General features: G+C 42.1%; 3 protein-coding genes across 3 annotated transcripts in view; 2 read left to right on the top strand and 1 right to left on the bottom strand.

Moving 5' to 3' along the window:
• The first annotated feature begins 131 nt into the window (after positions 1–131).
• cybc1 (cytochrome b-245 chaperone 1) lies at positions 132–5691 on the top strand. Its single transcript, XM_083786795.1, has 6 exons — positions 132–242; positions 2313–2400; positions 2593–2634; positions 2838–3008; positions 3546–3690; positions 4229–5691. The coding sequence occupies exons 2-6, from the start codon at positions 2313–2315 to the stop codon at positions 4380–4382; spliced, it is 600 nt and encodes a 199-aa protein (XP_083642921.1). The 5' UTR covers positions 132–242; the 3' UTR covers positions 4383–5691.
• A 44-nt stretch (positions 5692–5735) lies between these two features.
• hexd (hexosaminidase d) lies at positions 5736–13056 on the bottom strand. The gene is made up of 11 exons (XM_083786794.1): positions 12826–13056; positions 12504–12619; positions 11859–11946; positions 11056–11220; positions 10329–10512; positions 9371–9442; positions 8628–8826; positions 7894–8055; positions 7691–7795; positions 6079–6168; positions 5736–5979 (listed from the first exon to the last, which is right to left on the bottom strand). Exons 1-11 carry the CDS (start codon positions 12910–12912, stop codon positions 5772–5774), a joined length of 1476 nt encoding a protein of 491 aa, XP_083642920.1. The 5' UTR covers positions 12913–13056; the 3' UTR covers positions 5736–5771.
• Positions 13057–13530: 474 nt separating this feature from the next.
• The window catches only part of ogfod3 (2-oxoglutarate and iron dependent oxygenase domain containing 3), a 30373-nt gene continuing 25187 nt past the window's right edge, over positions 13531–18716 (top strand). The window contains exons 1-4 of the mRNA XM_083787880.1: positions 13531–13768; positions 15700–15929; positions 17357–17432; positions 17556–17598. Coding sequence (XP_083644006.1) covers positions 13701–13768; positions 15700–15929; positions 17357–17432; positions 17556–17598 — 417 coding nt within the window. The 5' untranslated portion in view covers positions 13531–13700. The remainder of the gene's footprint in view (positions 13769–15699; positions 15930–17356; positions 17433–17555; positions 17599–18716) is intronic.

Genomic DNA, 18716 nt, shown 5'->3' with positions numbered 1-18716 from the left:
TCGCAATGCGACGCGTTGCTTGGCTTGTAGATCTTGTAGATCTAGCCTTTTTGGCCAGCGACGTCCAGCCTTCGTCCAATCAGAGACCGTTAAAGCAGGAGGAAGTAGCACCCTCTTCAAACAGCAGTTATGAGAAATGGAATGTGCAACTTCCTTGTAATGCTGCAACAGAACAGACATTTCTCTATTTTAAACTAACCAGTATATACACGTATCGTTGAGGAGAAGTTGAAGATTTTAAGGTAAGCTTAAAGGATACATTAAGGTTTATCTATACATTTGTATTATATTTTAAAAGTCCCTTTGACTGCAGCGGTCTTCACTCTTCATAGGGTCAGGGACAGACGGACAGTATAGTCTCATTAGTCTGCTACTTCATCATCCATCACTAGTCTAGCATCACTCGGGATGCCATTGTAATTTGTAACGTACATTACACGATTGCTTGTATATTTGTATGTCTCTAAATGTTATGATGAATTGAACAAGGTGGACCCTCTCTTGTAAACATGTGTAGTGCTTTATTGGGTCGTCCACTCTGGCACTCTCATAGCCCCTTTCGGGACCCTCCATAAAGCTTTTCTGAAATTTTGATGAGTTTTATGTAGGGTCCCTGCTCATAACTATATTTTCGTATGGGAATTCTGGAACGCGGACGTAAATATTCTCTCTAAGATCGTATCTGCGGCGTTTGACGGCCTTTTTTAGTTTAAGTTATTCTGAATTCGTGAACTTTAAGTACAGTACCTATACAAAACGCTGCGAAGCCGTTAAGTATTTTTAATCTTTGTTTGACCGATTTGGTCGCTTTATTTCTTCTTGTTTGTTTACCGTTTATTGTACCGCCTCCCGGTGTGCGGTTGGCTTGTGCGGCTACGTCCCTGCCTCTGATCTGCTCTGTCATAGCTATAGCGCCACTAGCTAGCCAGATAGGCGGTACACTGAGGTGTCAATAAACAAGGAAGGAAGAGAAGAATCAAAGCGACCAAATCGGTCAAACAAAGATTAAAAATACTTAATGGCTTCCGCGCCACAGGAGATATTCGCAGCGGCATGTATGGGTACTTATACTTCACATATTCAGAAGCCCTCACACGAAGAAATGTCGTCAAAGAGCGCAGACAGGCGTTATCCACGTTGTTTGTTTTATGCATGTCCGCGTACCAGGTGGCAGGATACTGCTGGAACAGGACCCAATGGTCTGTGTCGTCAGAAAGTCAGAAACTTCAGTACCATTGGGTTCTGCTTGGAGGGCTAGCACTCTCACTGTTAACAGTTTTTGTATTGAGTTGTGCTTGAAATGTACTGTAATTCTACACAATGTTAATAAAAACTTCAATCAATCAATACAAAAAATACGTACCGGTAACCTGCCTACTAACCATAATCAAGTCATAAGAGCTGGCTGAATAGTTTCTCTAGACTGGCTGTGATATAATCTGATATTACATAAATGTAGTCTTTTTAAAGTATGTAATATCACAGCAGTGGGTCGAGAGCAGGCTCTAATGGGTAGGCTTGGTTTAGCTCTGGTCCATAGATATATGTTGTTCTTTGCTATTTACTTCTCAAGTACAACTTGACTGTATTTATTGACTATATGTTTCTGTATGTGTCTGTTACCCCTTTCCAAAAACAAACAAATAACCAAACACACCTTCCATTACACGCAAAGCACCAAGCCTTCACGCTTTCTTTTTGTCAGATGTACAAATATGGTCCTGTCATGTAACCTGTTGGCCTTGATAATGGTCAACATGACCGTCTTGTGATCCAAGGCTAGTAATCCTATGCAGTTTTGTCAATGAAAACATCATCAATCCATCAGCCCAGATTATATTCAGGAAAAACGTGTAATTGGATTATACTGTACATTTGTCAAGGAAAGTAAAATGTTTATTACGCAATTGCGTGACATTTCAACCAACACGCCTGAGTGTTCAGCAGGACTTTCTCAATCCAAATCCCTACAGGCTACAGTCACCTCAATGTCAAAAATAATCCCTACAGGCTACAGTCACCTCAATGTAAAAAATAAATCCCTACAGGCTACAGTCACCTCAATGTCAATCCAAATCCCTACAGGCTACAGTCACCTCAATGTAAAAAATAGTCGAAGTATTCAGATTTATAAAAATAAATCAGTATCATATATCATTCAGTATCTGGCTAGTGCTACATTTCAAAGTAATCTGATCCAACCCTGGTTACAGTCCAGGCAGGGAAAGGAAATCATGCCCCTAGTTCTAGTATAATCTAATATTCTACGTAGAGGGATGATGCAGTGCTAACATATGTTCTCTGTTCATCAGATGGGATACATGATGGTAGAGGAGCAGACTGCCACCCTGCTCCACTTGAAGAGGTCCCCTGGGATCCGATCCTGGTCTCTCCTTGTTGGTAAATTAGGCGTGTGTGTGTGTGTGTGTGTGCGTGCGTGCGCACGCTTGTTCGTTTACAAGGTTTAAAAATAATTTATATTGCTAGTACATGTAATGAACATGAAATGAGTGGTTAAAGTTGTCTTGTCAGTGTCTCTCTCATTTTCCCTGGTCTTGTACTGCTTCAAAATAGTTCTTTATCTGCTTTCAGGTATAGCGTCGATTGGATTGGCCGCTGCATACTACAGCTCAGGTACAAAACAACACGTACCATAAACTATTAACCCGCCTATTGTCAATATAGCCCTGTTTAGGATGATACTAACTGCACTACTGTTTCACAGTATACCACTGTCCCAAATAGAGAAACATTCAGTTTGAACCTGTTTGGTGACTCCATGTCATCCATGTCATCACCCATCATGTGTTTTGCCGTGTTATATTTGGAACCAACAGACAGCATCCCGTGGAAACTCTTCTACGTGACTGGCTGTGTCTTTGTGGCCATGCAAAACATGGAGGAATGGGAGGATGTTGTTTTTGACAAAACCAAAAACCTGATTGAGCTCAAGTCTTTCAGTCTGTATGCCCTTATCCTGACCTTGTGGAGGAGAGGACACGAGAAAGGTCAGTAACATCGGGAAGATGGGGCATAACTGATAATCCTGATGATGGATGATTTAAATCCAAATTCATATTTTGTGGTAGGCCTGACGGCCTGTCACAATGATTACATAATCGCCTAAAATCGAGATTTGAGCATTTATTTTTGCACAATTGTTTATTGAAAAATGTTCATACATTTTCAAAAAGTTGAGAAATGGTCAAATAAGCCGATCTACAAGCTCACAATGTATCGCTATTTTCCCTATATTCATGTTATGGGAATATAGTATAAAGTTATTCATTATGTAATTTCCTTGTATATTAAAGTTATTTGCCATATCTGCCCTGTGAGTTTTGTTCACAAAGCCTAAAAGCCAAACATGATATGTTCCAATATCCAATGCTAAATCGTTTGACGTGAGTGTCAATCTTCTTTCATGATTTCATGATCCATTCGTGACAGCCCTACTGAGCGGTATGGTCATACATTAGGCCTAATTACAACTTTCATAACTGAAGTGCCAAAATCTTTTGATTCTCCAAAAACCTTTCTGTCAGTGATGCTGGACCTGACGCATCTGCGAGATATCTCTGTGCAGGAGGAGAAGGTTCGCTACTTGGGGACGGGCTATCTGCTGGTGCTGCGGCTCGCTACAGGTCTCTCCTACCCTCTGACACACACTGCTATGCTTGGTGGACGCAGGTACTGTGACCACACCAGTTAAACCATGTTTTCAATTATTTCGGGTCAAGTCAATAAGTCTTAAGTAATTCGAGGCAAATCCAGGTTAAGGTTCAGATTCTTTTTTTCTTCAATTTTTTTTTAATAACTTTTCTCTACAGCTTTTCCCAATAATAATCAAATGTCCACAACACTTGGCAAACAAATGCAAATGGGCTAAACCACAGCGATACTTTTAAAACTGCATTGTTCTTTGAATAAGCTGTTGCTCCGGGATCTAATTACTGGGTCAAATGTGTGCAAAGTTTTGTTGCGTATTAAAGCAGTCAAGATGAAAGTAAATCAAGTCTGACAGCAGGAGTCCTGAAGTCAAGTCACAAAGACAAATCCTGATTTTCTTTTTTTGTGTTGGTCTCAATTCCGTAGCTGTTCCAGATGTGTAGAAATGGGATTTTTCTTTTTTAAATATAGTTCTGAAAATTGTCAAGTGTCAATTCTGTACATTCATAATGAATCCAACTCTTTTCTTCATGTTTCGCCAAATGGAACTGTCTATCAGTGATGTGGAGGCAGTTGGTGCATTGCTAAAGCGCTTCATAGACCTGGAGGAACTCCAGCAACGCTGGCAGCAAGAGGAGGCAGAGTTCGTAGGGGAGGAAGACGAGGATGAAGATCTGGAGCATAGCAGTGACACAGAGGATGAGGCAGATTAACTTTGATCTCTATGTGACTATTACCCTTAACCTATTGTAAATGGGTTCTAAGTTAACACAGGGCTTTGATCATGCACATCCTGGAGTCTGCTTTCACGATGATATTTATCATTCAATATATCATACAAGGCCCTTGGGAACATTAATGGAATAATACCTTGAAGCATGTGCACTCAAAAGAACAATATTCTACATTCTACCGATGAACGCGGTGTACAGTAAGGTTTTTATGTTACATGGTACTCCAGACACCTCCAATTCCCTCGGTTTACTGAACCGGTGCAAAACATTGAAGAAAAAAAGAGTCTGAATACCCTTTAAAGACAGTTTTGGATTACCTGGTACTGTTTCTTTTATTTTGAAGTACATGAATGCATATCCTGGTGCAAGCATTCCTGGACCAATTACCACCCGAGATGTGTCTTCTACTGTATAGTTAGTTAATGTGCCTTTCCTACTGAACTGTAATAAGTATTTATGTGGTTCAGCCATTTGAAAATGCTTAGGTTTTTCCCACAGCAGAGGGAACGCCAGTGTTTTTCTGGACCACCCAGTTGATAATCACCTTCTGCATGTTTGTCTATTCCAATCCTCCATGAATGCAGGCTGTGTAAACTATAATCAAGCATGAAGGATTTGCGTGGCTCAATCAAGGGTGATTTATGTGTGACTTTTGACTGTTGCAACTGTTGTGCTGCATTCACACTGGCAAATGCAAAAGATTCAATGATGCAAACTAAAGCTACGCAGCGTATTTGTAGCTTTGTATCTGAAGTTGAGATTAGCTCAACGTTTTGCGACGGTTGTAGATCGGCTATTTTCAGCAAGTGTAAAAACAGTCATGACGGCATCACGGCCCTCAAATACATTTTAGTCGACTAAATCAACTGTAATTTAGTCAACTAAAACTAGACTAACACAAACATTCCAGGTGACTAAAATGTGACTAAACTATTGAGACTATGACTAAAACTAAAGTTTGCTGCCAAAAACACTGCATCGGATGCGTCTTTGTATCGTCATGTCGCTGGCTTCCATTGAAAATGAACGGTAGACTATCTTTGTATCTGCCCGTGTGAACGCAGCAATAGGATTTATAGTACATCCCCTTTTTGTGAACCAAAGAGTGAATCTCAGGCAAAAAGCTGTTTGATATAGATGAATCAGGGCTTTATTATTACTACATGTTAGAGAAATGTATTTTTTACTTGCAGGAATTGTATAAAAAAAACATTTTCATTGTCATTTCTGTGTGCACCGCACACATCCGCGTTGTATTTGCACAGAAAAATAAATCAAATAAAACTTTGATTACATTTCATCATACTAATACTTTTACAGATAACAGCATGTTCCTTCCATGTTTCCTATTCTCACAAGCCCTCTGGGTCACTTGGGCTGCTCAGCCAGAGCTGGGAGGCTGTGTTGGGCCGTCATCTCCAGCAGACAGGCTGTGATATCCTCTACAATCTTCTGTATGGGAGCCACGACTGGGGTAACGTGCTGCTCTATCCACTCCTGGGCTGTGGAGAGTGGGTAAAGACGTACCATCTCCTCCCTCACTGTGCTCACTTTCTGCTCCAAAATGTTCAACAACCTGAAAATAGAATATATATCTTTAGGCATAATTTTAAAATAAAAATTAAAAGATTCACAGATGGGAAGATATGGATGGAACTAAGAGATTCAAGCTTACTCAGTCGCTTGAGTTCGAATCTGCATGGTGATAAGAGGGCTGACTGCTTTCCTCTGTCGGTGGTAAGGAGAAAGCCACCCTCTTACATACCTACAGTAGCAAAGGCATACAGAATTATTCACGTTACAGTGCAGGTCTAACATGAAAATTGCCAATATATTAAGCTTATTACTGTATGTGCATATCGCAGTAAGAATATTGAATATTTGATGCACCAATTAAAAAAGGTATGGTAAGTGATATTTTTGGTTATATTCTGATAGTAATCATTGCGTGTTTGTTCAGTAGCAAGGGTCTCCAGCTCAGGATACCATTACCAATGTCATCCGATCAGGAGAGAACGCAATATACAAATTCATCAAGTGATAATAGTTGATACAAAGAAATTAGCAGACAACTGGAACAGTTGAAGCTTAAATATTGGTACTCTGCTTGGCTGAAATTTGGCAACGCACGAGAAAATGTAATTTTAGTTTCATTGATTAAAGAGCTGGAAAGAGGGGGAGTCCTACAATGATTACTATCAGAATATAGTGCTTTAACCTTTTAACAAAAATACAATAAAACTAGATAAAGTGCCAATCGGCACAGGTCTCCACCAGGATTCTTCCTCAGCCTAGTGGGAATATGCGTGCACAGTTTCATCGCAATCGGACGCTGCGTTGAGGAGTTGTGGACATTTGCTACTCCTGAAAACTGTAGGAGCCAATCGTGGCCAATCAGGATGGAATATGAGAAATCAAACAAAGCTGTCTTGATCACATGACTATGGAGATCATGTGTAGCGATTTGCGTGAAATGTGGATAAAATCTGAAGGAGTAATAATAGAAAATGTGTTTTACATATGTGGGCCTCCTGGTGGCGCTATAAAGAGCAGATGTGAAAAATTCCAGACAAAGGTTTTTCCTTGGCCTCTAGGGAGTTGGCATACAAAGTTATCCACAGATCCGTGCAGTTAGAGGTAAAAACACTTTTCGGCCAGTTATAGCGCCACCTTGAGGCTGAGTTGAAATTGTTCATGTGGCATTTCGTCCTGGGCCTAGTGGGAATGTGGGTGCACAATTTCACGGAAATCACGCGATGTGTTCATGATTTGCAGCATTTTGTTTGAAACTGAGCACTCCTGTGAACTTTGGAAGCCAATCTTAGCCAATCAGGATGGAGTCTGAGAAATCTGAAAGACCGGTTTCGTTGAATGGCTCTAGAGAGACTGTGTACCAATTTGCGTGATGTTTGGACAAAATGTGTAGGTGTACTGTGCAAAAACTTTTTTTGCACAAAGCGGCCTCCTGGTGGCGCTATAACAGGCCGTTCTGGAAAGTTTGGGGCAGAGGTTCATCGTTGGCATCCAGGGAGTGTGTGTGCAAAATTTGGCATCGACCGGGTTAACGGTGGCCGAGATTAGCTCCTCACGGACGGACGGACGGACACACGGACACACGGACGGACGGACACAGGGACGGACGGAGTGCAAAACATACTCTCCCCCTAGGCCTTCGGCCTGGTGGAGACAATAAGTTTGTTTTAACCAAAATCACTCTTTAAACCTATGTATTGTACTGTAGTGGAAGAGACTGAAATGAGTTAACATCATTGCCTTTTTTTACTCACATGTTCTTTTCAAAACCACAAACATCATTCGAGTTTAGCATCGATACGAGCTCTACAATCACCGCAGCCAGTCGGCCACCAGGAAACGATGAGTCATCAACATGGCTGCACAGGGAACAAAATCCAGTCGCATGTCTTTTTTGTTTGTTTTACATTGTATGATAGCAGTGCTGCAGCAAATTGTATCTCAGGCTGACTCTCACCTCTCTATTTTCTCAGCTTCCACCGAGGAAACACCTAGGATCTCGGTCACATTGGCTTGAACCTCCGAACTGAATTGGCCATGGATGAGAGTCTGCAGGCAGGCTGCTAGGGATGGCAATGCCAGTGGAATCAGCTCACACAGCACTGACATATGGTCGTACCTTGCATGGCAGGAAATTAAAGTGAATACAGACCACTTGCCAGGTAAAACCCACATATTAATCGCTCTAGTGTCTAGTCCTATCCTATGTTAACCCATTTTGGGCGGGAACCCCTTTTGTTTTTTATAGCATTATGTTATTCTTTAGCCATTGAAAAATAGCAGATCTACAAGATCGTAGCGTGGCACCGAGTGCCGTGCTACGAGTATAGGTATAGGTATTTCAGAAAACAATACAAAAAAGGTTTAACCCCCTTAGCGTCCCTATTTTGGGCATGTCATAATAGTCAAATATTTGACAAAAACAGGATGACATTTAGTGAAAATAGGTGAACATTGAATTTGGTTATTTCCCCCCACTTTTGTGGTTCTCATAGTGGGGTGCGTTGACCCCCAGGGGTCATTGGGGAGGTTCCAGCAGGTACACAGCTTAATGCTGGTAACTGAGTGTTCAAATGGACCCGTAAGAGTTATGGGGGTCCGTGGCCTAATGCATAGTGAACTGGGGGGGGGGTTCTTTGAAATGAAAAAGTACAGTTTGAGAATCATTTGAAGTACCAAGTACATTCTTACCTTTGCCAGCCGGTCAGAGCAATGCCCTGGAGGTGCACGGCCGGGGAGACGGTGTCTGCCACCTGCAGCCACTGCAGGTGGTTGTCCACGTGTCTCTGGGTAAGGGCCACGTTGGTGTGGACACTGGTGGAGCCTTTAAAGGAGCTAGCTGCCCACACCGTCGACAGACCGGCACCACTGTACTTCTCCAACAGAGACACTGTGGAGAGACGAGAGCGGTCAAATTAATGTACGTCAATATGTCAGTAATAATAATGTATTAGTTATGCACAGTTTGAAAATGCCAACAAACCACCATGAAGGGTGAAAATGCATAATACAATGCCATTAACTGTGAGCATGCGCTCCTCTAGGGCTGGGCATTGTAATCTGGGATTCTCGTAATATTGTTGCGACCGTAGGTCACATTTACTATGAAAACCTGCATCTCCCGTCCGTCAGTTAGTCACCCACGCCTTCATATATGGTCACGCCTTGTGACATCACGATTCACGCCTCCATATATGGTCACAATAACCACTTTATTGAACCATTTTCAAAATAGTGAAAATGGAGCTTCAGCTACTGCTACATTATGCTTGCCTTGTACAGCTGTACAAGCTCATAATACATTGCAACGTGACGCGTTGTGGATCATTGTAGATCGACCACTTCCACAGCACGACACCTTCATACGGCTGAAACAGGGCATAAGTAGTTAAATTCAATTTACATGGTGTCAAAGTTTATGCTGGGGTTCCTACCAGTCGTGTGCACATCCAGAGCAGGGCCGTAGTCCCACAACATGGGCTGGACCAAACCTACTAGACCACTAGCTGTCGGGTGAAACCAAGAAGGAAAAAAAGGATGCAATTTCACACAGGAATCAAACAGATTTTTGTATTGCATTAAAAAACATTATTATTGCAATGTTGTACAACTATATAAAACGGTATGAATTATTTATAGATTTGCTATATCAGTACTTTGTGCACACTCATTCCCGGCTAATACAGAGTCAAATTCCATACAGTAATTATTGTTCTCTCCCACACACATTTTTCAAAAATATCTAAAACTAGAACTGCACTCTGTCGAGTGCCTACTTGCTTGTTGCACACAAGTAGGCCTACTAGTGCGCAAGCAGAGCCCGCAAGTACTGTCGACCGCTACAAACTGTCAAATCTCAGCTTCTCTGTGAAAGAATGTTTGAAATATTGAATTATTAGGTTTAGCTATTTGCTACGTACCTAGTTTTTGCAGTGTCGGGTGGATTAAAGGAAATGCCTCTATGTATATGTAATTTGTAAGTTGATTAGCGGTATACTGTGGTTACTTTGCGTATGCCCCGTTTGATGCGTATGTATCGTAGTAGCATATGACGTCAGGGTATAACTGGTACAACTAGCTCTCAATGATGACGTAATAAAGATGTGGATTAAAGGACCCAATGCCAGGGTGTAATTGGTTTTCGATGGTGATGTAATCTGACACCACAGCCATATCAAGCACAAGTAGTCATTACGGCATACGCCGGCACGGCGCATACACAAACGGCGACATACGCATCGAAGCACTGGACGCGCTCTGCTTGCGCAAGTAAAAAATCTACGTGCTTGATGTGACGCGTTGTGTGCTTGTACAGTAGATTGGCTATTTTCACTATAAGAACAAGCGTACCTTGGTGTGCCAAGGTACGCAAAACATGACCCCTACCCTCACCTTTTAGAGTGTCATGGTTCATCCCTCTCATCATGTCATCCCACATAACGAGGTTCAAGTGAGGCCACGCCTCCTTGACGGCCTTGGCCACCCTGGTCACATGACCCAGGAAGAGCTGCTCCACCGTACGGCCAGGTGTGGACAACCAGAGTTTAGACTCCTCCCCCTCACCGAGCAGATACACCTGGGACACACGGGACAGAGAAAGTGTCTTATCGATCTCAGCCGCGCACGAAGACTGTAGATACAACGAGACCCTCGAGTCCTCGCTTCACTCCTTCACTGATAATGACATATTGCACTTGGTCAAGTTCACCATTAGTTATGGTGAGGATTGATGAATGAATGTGCGAGTTCATCATTAATCAAGGGCTAATTATGTGTATGAATTTGCATGCTCAAGTAAAGGTAGGTTAATTACGGTAGGAGGTTGTTATACGCTATAATATTACAATAAGATAAAGGCTTTTAATAAGATACAGTGCTAATCGATGCCAATTGCTAATTCACAGAACAAATAATAACCCATTCAAACCGGGAAAGCATCTGTGCATCTGTGTTCGAAAATAGCATTCGTGCCACAATGCGAGCTTGCACATCTGCTATTTTTGAAACATTTTTGAAAAAAGTGTGAGAACTACTGATCTAGAAGCCATTTGTTTGAACGGGTTTTAAATTGGGACTACGCATTTCCTTCACTCCGATCGTCATGATCAAAAGTCTTCACCTCGTCCGCGCCGATGTGCAGCGTGCCGAGGCCTGGATGGCGCTCCACCACCTGCCTCAACATCTCCAACACTAGCTTCAGCCCCTCCTCTCTGTGGGGATTCAGGGTGCCCAGGCAGCGGCTCACCTCTCTGAGGCCCAGCATGGACGGGTGCTTCAACACAAACTACACAGCGACAGCAGGGAAACAGAGACAAAGACATGGGTGGTATTCCCAGCTCCTGTTGAATGGAAACAGTAAAAAGGAGGAAGGCAAGCAGGAAGGAATGAGTGTAAGGTGTGTGTGTGTGTGTGTGTGTGTAAACGAGAGGTTGGGTGTTAAGAACAATTCTGTAGTCTCTTCTATTCTAGAGACAATGGATACTGTAATGTAGAAGATTTGTGATAAAGGTTAGCCAATGGAATACAACCACCCTAAGGACTACTAACCAGTGGCTTTCCAACACTGACATAGACATACTGCACATAAAGTAAGAGCTGCTACCTTTACACACATTTTAAATCCAAGGCTTTTTGTATACTATTTAAAATAAATAGTTGCGGGGAAATGCTGCCAATTGTCACAAAAGTGACCGTGTTCGTTTCAAAAAAGCTTTATACCCTTTATATAAAAAACATGCATATAACAATGGAATGTGACATAGCTCTGTTTAACACAATGCTGTACGTCCCCTCCAACTGTACACGCTTTCCCCACTTTGTTTTAATTGTTTTCATTATGTTTTGAGTTTGACACTTGCTTTGGCAATGTTTTCTCATGCCAATAAAGCTCCTTTGAATTGAAATTTTAACTGATTGCCTCACCTCCATGTGACCAAAGGTCTGCACCAGAGGAATGACCTCCAACCCTCTGGATCTGGCAACGTCCTGCAAGGACAGGACCTCCTCGTGACTGCAAAACAACAATGAATAGACAGCAGTAGGTCAATGCAATGTCAGTCCCCATACCTGAGGCTGGTGGTCATTAACCCATAGAAGCGTCCGTGTCGTTTTAGATTTATTTGGCTATTCAAAAGTGAACATTTTTAACTCAAATACTTGCCCTGGAACAAAATGTTTTGAGATAGTCTGCGGCCAAATACATTTTGTTAAAAAAAGTTTGGGAACCACTGATATAGCAACATCATAAGCTTTTCAGTCTGATTTAGGAGACATTTTGTAGGTCTAAATGGGTTAAATGACCAGCCTATAATTTTATCAAATTATATCTTCATGACAGGGCGAGCTTTTGCATAAAGTGTTTTCTCTTAAGAGAGCATAGTGAGTTCAGTCCAGGTAAGAATTGCAGTTTTATTACCTCACATTGTGGGTCAATAAGCAAGTCATAAACTGTCTGAGGACTGAGGGTGTGTGCAGGACAGGCTACAGTACCTGCACGCACGCGCGCACACACACACACACACACACACACACACACACACACACACACACACACACACACACACACACCTGTAAGCAGGATGGACTGTTGCCTGCAGCAGGTTCAACTGTCCTTCGTAAGGAAACATGTCCTCATACTCAACCAGAAGGCCATCAGCTCCCAGCTGAGAGAACAAGTCGATCAGCTGTGTGGACATGATGGTGGAAAATGAAAATAAAACACATTCCACTCACTCAGGAGAGAGTCATACTCAAACCAACACAACAACTGGCCCCTCTGCTCTGTTACTGAAAATAAATGGGTATTATTTATCATATATAATAACACACTATCAAAAGATTCAAAACTACGCTGTGTGAAATGGCAGGACTGTTTCAGGGACCTGCTCACCTTGTGAAGGTATTCAATACTTGGGGGAGCACCTTTCAGATCCAGGTGAACTAGCTTCTTTCCTTTCGGCCATGGTGAAAACGTCATCCCTGTCTCAAGCTTGCTTGCGCTGACTGACTTACCAGGAAGGAATACGATACGATCGATAAACAAGACCGTGCAACGGTGCGAGAAATGGTGGCACTATAATGTATTAACTCACATGTGTATTGTTGTGCCTACTGCCTCCTACTACATTCATTACGATTAATTTACTCTGCTTCACATCCTGGTGTGTAGGCAATCGATTCATTTAGCCTTAAAAATGACACCGAGCAATCGATGCTGTCGTTTTTCTTGACATTTATGTATTTTCGCTTGTTAAATAATATTTAAGAGCAGCTTTTGGGGTAACGAATCACAGTAGACAACAATTCGTTTTTTTTGTATTTGTTTATTTTCATTAATAAGTTCAACATAAACAATAATTAATCATACAGTTGAAATAATAAAATACAAATATATAATTTACTTTAGATTTTATTTTATTTTATTAAAATTAAAAAGACAGATTACGTTACAAAGTGTTTCTGTGTGTTAGTTCAGGCTATGCATTTATCTTTGTATTAAATCGATGATGTGGGCCAATCAAAACGTTTTGCTGCTCCAGGGAATTGGGACCAATGGGAGGAGCTGATACGCGGTACACAGGAAGTAAAACACAATTCTTGAACCAAACCTGAACCAAAGCATCCATCCATGGTACCAACTGTACCAACTATACTAGGTACCACCAACTCGTTTGGCTGAATGCTCGTACAGGAGGGGACAATCCGCGTCTTTTCCCCGGTATACTGGTTATTAATGCATAAGGCAACAACAAGCTGGAATCTATCATGACAGTGCAACGGCGAGGAAATCCCAAAGTTCCAGATGCAAATGGGATTGAAAGGAAAATCAAAAGGTAAGTCATCATTTCTGCGTTGCAAAATATAGCTCATATGATATGAATAGACATACTCACTAAACGCGTCCAATGGCGTGCATTATTAATGGTTTTAGGCTGTTACTTCAAGATGCAATTGTATCTTGAAGTTTTATAGGCATTTGGGTTTGGTGTGGTGTTTGCATGCCCCCCAGCGGGGCATTCTCTTCTGGGATGGTGATCAGTATGTCACTCTGTCTCTCACATCCATTCTTAAGCTGTGACCATAACATTAAACTATATCTAATGCATCTGAGCTATGGTATGGTATGGAGCTAGCTCTGATCCATACCCCTCCTTTCTTTCTCTGTGGGATAGTTGTAAATCAGTTGTAAACAGTGTGTGGTTGAAAGGGGTACCTAACAACAATGCATCTTAACATTGAGAATAGATGTGATGAGGTGTTGTATCTTTCTGGTACCCTCAGTGGTTCTCAAAGTGGGGGTCTATAGGGACCCCCAGGGGGTCCTCGAGGGCGTCCCCAGCTAAATGCATCAGAATCTGTTTAAAACTTTAACTGTATAACTGTACTATACATCAGCATACATTTGAAAATAATGCAATGTGACATGTTGTGAGCTTGTACATATGCCATTTTCAAGAAATCTTGCAAAAAAAAAGTGAACAAATTTGGAAGATTTCTGAAACATTTTAACGACATACTGTAAATCTTGTATGGGATTTTCAGATGGAAGTCCATGGCATGGCCAAATATATATCAATATGGGTTCCTTAATATGGAAAAGGTTTGAGAACCACCCTTTTCAGGCCATGACCCCCCCCCCCCCCTGCCCACACACACACACACACACACACACACACACACACACGCACACGCACACACACACTAGAGCACTTTAAACAAACATTACCGGCAGCAGGCACCACTCACTTCACACAAGTGTGATTTTTAGGTATTGGAAAGGTCCCCTCTGGGGGTCCCGGCCCACAGGTTGAGACCGTTTGTGCTCCAGTCACTGCTTGGTGACCTTGGTCCATATCATACCCGGGGGCCACATGCAGCCCCCACCTGCATGTGGCCCTGAGGGCCGCATGTCTTCTACATCCTGACAGTTTTCTGAAAAAGCTATGTTTCTATGTCAGTCGATTTTTCAAAAATAGCAGACCTACAAGCTCGTAGCGCGCCACTCGGTGGCGCGCTATGAGCTTGTAGATCTGCTATTTTTCAATAGCTAAAGCATAACATAATGCTACCATCAAAAGGGGTTCCTGCCCAAAATGGGTTTTAATATGGCCCTCAGGTTAATATCAGAATACTGATATATTATTGATTTACAATCATGTGCCGCTTTCATTACTTCAGTCTAAATTAGTAGCTTAATCATTAAGCTACTAAAGACAATAACATTTTAATACTACTCATTAAGCCTTAATGAGTCATATTAAAATCTTTTTTTTGTATTTGTATTTAGTTTATAAAGCTAACATAACTATAATCAAAGGCATTTCAAATGAAATGAAATTTTAACTTTTCAGGATTCCAATTGAAAAATAGTTAAATTAGGTGACCTACACGCTGCGACGTGTTTTGAGCTCGTAGATCGGCTATTTTTGCTACTCTCTCATCGCATTGCTACGCTCTCCATCATCAAAGTTGCCCACCTCTGGTCCACAGGGGCGGCGGTGGCTCAGGGCTGGATGGTAACCGCAATGTTGCCAGTTCGAACCCGGGCTCCCCCAGAGTTAGTGTCGAAGTGTCTTTGAGCAAGACACTGAACTCCTAATTGCTCCCGATGTGCTGATTGGTGCCTTGCATGGTTTCCGCTGCCATCGGTGTGTGATGAATGGGTGAATGTAATGCACAATCTATGTAAAGCGCCTTTGATAACGGCGCTATATAAATGCACCATCTACCATTTACATGCTTTCTTCTCTCTCTCGTCTCTCAGGGGTAACGCTCTGCGGCAGGCGTCGGCATGGAGAGGCACCAGAGTGCCTCTGCTCCTCCTGCTGCTCGGGGCGGTGTGTGTCGGCGGAATCGGAACGTGGTTCTACATAACGATGGCGGACCGCGAGATCACAGAGACTCTGGTCAGATGGAAGGAACAGGTGTCTCCGGAGCCCAGGGTCTACAGCGTGCCGTGCTCCGCAGACTATGAGAACTATAAGCGCTACCCAGGTGAGTTTGCCAGTGTCGTGTTTATGTTATGCTTTAGCTATTGGAAAAATAGCAGATCTACAAGCTCATAGATCTTGTAGATCTGCTATTTTTTTTTATCGTGAAAGTTTGGTGCAAATCTTTGAATGTATATTCTCTGAGAGCGAACGTTTTGAACTCTAATCTTTGCTTCTGGGGGGGTCCCTGGAACAACATATTTTCAGACAGCCAATTTCATATCATTTCTGGGATCCTTGACATGAAATAGTTTGAGAACCACTGACATAGAAACAAGGGTTTTTAAGAAAACTGTCAGGATTTAGAAGGCATTCATTAGAATCGTCGTCAGGTATATATGTGTTAACAGGTGGCCTCGTGTTGAAAACGTGACCAAAATGAAACGACATGGGGCTGGTGAATTGTTTGTTTTTGCGACAAACCACAAGAAAGAATAATAATAATTTAAAGCTGTAGTTCACAAAAAGAAATCTGTATTTTCTATCAATTACCTTTTATGTAATTCAATTCAATTATAATTATGAAGATTATGGATAATTTGATGACCGGGTCATCGGTCAGTAGGAGACTCGGTAGGACACTTTTTGAGTCTCCGCCGGTTATCAAATGACCGGTTATTGGCTTAGGAATGTGACAAAAACAATCTCCATGAATTCAAGGCTTCATGGGGTGTGTAATTGATAGAAATTAAGGGGGGCACGGTGGCACAGTCGGTAGTGCTGTCGCCTCACAGCTAGAAGGTCCTGGGTTCGATTCCTGCTGGGAAGCTGCCAGCTGGGGACACTGTGGGCGCTGGGGGCGTGTTCCCTCCTCCGCGTCATCAGTGCCCATACCCGAGGTGGGGTTGGCGAAAGGGCCTTTCTGTGTGGAGTTTGCATGTTCTCCCCGTGTCCCCTAGGGTAGGTACTCTCACAAGAAACATGCAGTAAGTCTGGTCTCTAAACTACCTCCCCCTGGCCAGCCGGGGCGCCTGATGGTGAGGGGAAAGGAACTGGTCGGAATAACGTATTCCTTCCACACGCTACGTCCAACCAGGGAAACTCCCCCCTGTCAGGTGAAAAGAAGCAGCAAGGACTCCCAGGTTGGCAGAGGAAGTGTAGCGCCCAGGATTACATTAGATAATTCACACTGGGTGAAAAAAATGGGTTGCAAAATTGTGGGAATTAAAAATGTATAAAAATGTCTTTAATGTTGTTTTTCAACAGTAATCTCAGTCCTACCTATGGCTTTATAGTGAAAACCATGCAGTGCCAGTATCTGTGGTAGAAATTGTTCCATGAAGATATGATGCTACTAAGATAAGTGAACGTTACTGGACCACGGTCAGGGGTAATGACTAATGAGGGTCAATGTCTGGTGGTGGTGGTCATTGAAATGGAACTACAGTTCAGTTCAGTTATGTGTTCTCTTTGGTTCTGTGACACTTCCAGGATGCACTCCTAAGCAGTGTGGCCGAGCTGTCACAGATGGTGTGGTGACGAGGGAGGAGGCTGAAGCACTGAGAAGGTAGTCAGTCTAGACACTATTATACAAATGGCCGCAGTCTGTTCAGGCACCTAATGTGTATTTTCTTTCATTCACGTTCATTCTCTCCATTAAGTTAATTTCAATACTCTTTCTGTTGCGCAGGTTGGCTGAGAGGGGACTCTCTCTCGCTGGTTCAGAAGGAGGAGTGAGTATATGTAAAATATACTGTTATACAGTTTAGTTAGAATAACGATAGAGAATAGTGAAGGGTTTGAACTTTAAAGAGAGTTTGACTCTCCTAATAATAAATACACCAGACCAAACATCTGTTAAAAATGTCATGGTAAATATTTATTAACCTATCTTTATATAATTGGTCCTAATGTTCATGATAAAATACCACCATTTTTTACCAGCTGCTATGCAATAGCAAGCTGAATCTATCATCGATGTCCAAGCTAGTCCACTAGTCCAGCTTACTCTCCCATTGGCTAGTCCAGTTGGCTTTCTCATTGGCTAAACCGCGGTGTGTGCGTGCGTGCGTGCTCACTGCAAAGCCATGAGAATGTAGTGGCTGCATACAGTACAAGAGGAAATTGGGAACTTCGTTGTGAACTTTGTATTTGATCAATTCTTGTTTGTTCAATTTTCTTCTTTGGCTGTCTCATAGGAGGGCTGTGGGCAGTAAGAAACTCGTCCACCAGTGACATCATCGATGGGGAATCCAAGCTAATAGAAACTGCAGGCTTTCTGTTCCTGAAAAGTTGTAATGCGAAAATGGAAGCCATCGTTCTCACGATAATACAAATCTAAATATATATATATTTTAAACTTGTTTAAAAAATAATCTGCCCAATGATGATGACACTGGTGGACAGGTTTCTGTCTCTGAACTGCCCATAGCCCTCCTATGAGATACAGAAATGTATTAGTAGAAAAGTATTTTATCATTAACATTAGTGGGGAGTGGGGACCAGTATATGAAGATAAGTTGAAGTGTTTATTTTTAGCTGCATTAACCCTATCTTGTCACTAGAGTGCAGGCTGGTACACTATATTGCTGGTCCGATATATCAGAGCTCTGCATATTGCACGCCTGCACACTCACAGTGGCATAAAGTAACAGAGTACTGTACTTACTTTTCAATATTTTTACATCTCAAAGTTAAATATTGTACTTTCACTCCAGTACAATTATTTGAAAACTTTAGTTACTTTAGTTTGTAGATTTTGATTATGATTACAAAACATAATTAACCACTTCAGCCCTATATACATTTTAGACATTTGAAAATACAGAAAGGGAAGAAAATGCCAGCACTC

This window comes from Protomyctophum parallelum, assembly GCF_964188405.1.
Source record: "Protomyctophum parallelum genome assembly, chromosome: 17".
NCBI lineage: Eukaryota > Metazoa > Chordata > Actinopteri > Myctophiformes > Myctophidae > Protomyctophum > Protomyctophum parallelum.
This window is presented reverse-complemented; position numbering and strand designations above follow the sequence as displayed.

Excerpts from the sequence above, each read along its gene's own strand:
- cybc1 (XM_083786795.1), top strand. The coding sequence starts at position 2,313 with ATGGGATACATGATGGTAGAGGAGCAGACTGCCACCCTGCTCCACTTG. Across the intron at positions 2,635-2,837 it reads CGCTGCATACTACAGCTCAG|ACAGCATCCCGTGGAAACTC; the intron begins GTACAAAACAAC and ends TGGAACCAACAG. Across the intron at positions 3,691-4,228 it reads GCTATGCTTGGTGGACGCAG|TGATGTGGAGGCAGTTGGTG; the intron begins GTACTGTGACCA and ends ACTGTCTATCAG.
- hexd (XM_083786794.1), bottom strand. The coding sequence starts at position 12,912 with ATGACGTTTTCACCATGGCCGAAAGGAAAGAAGCTAGTTCACCTGGAT. Across the intron at positions 6,169-7,690 it reads TGTGGTTTTGAAAAGAACAT|GTATGTAAGAGGGTGGCTTT; the intron begins GTGAGTAAAAAA and ends TTGCTACTGTAG. Across the intron at positions 5,980-6,078 it reads ATTCGAACTCAAGCGACTGA|GTTGTTGAACATTTTGGAGC; the intron begins GTAAGCTTGAAT and ends TTCTATTTTCAG.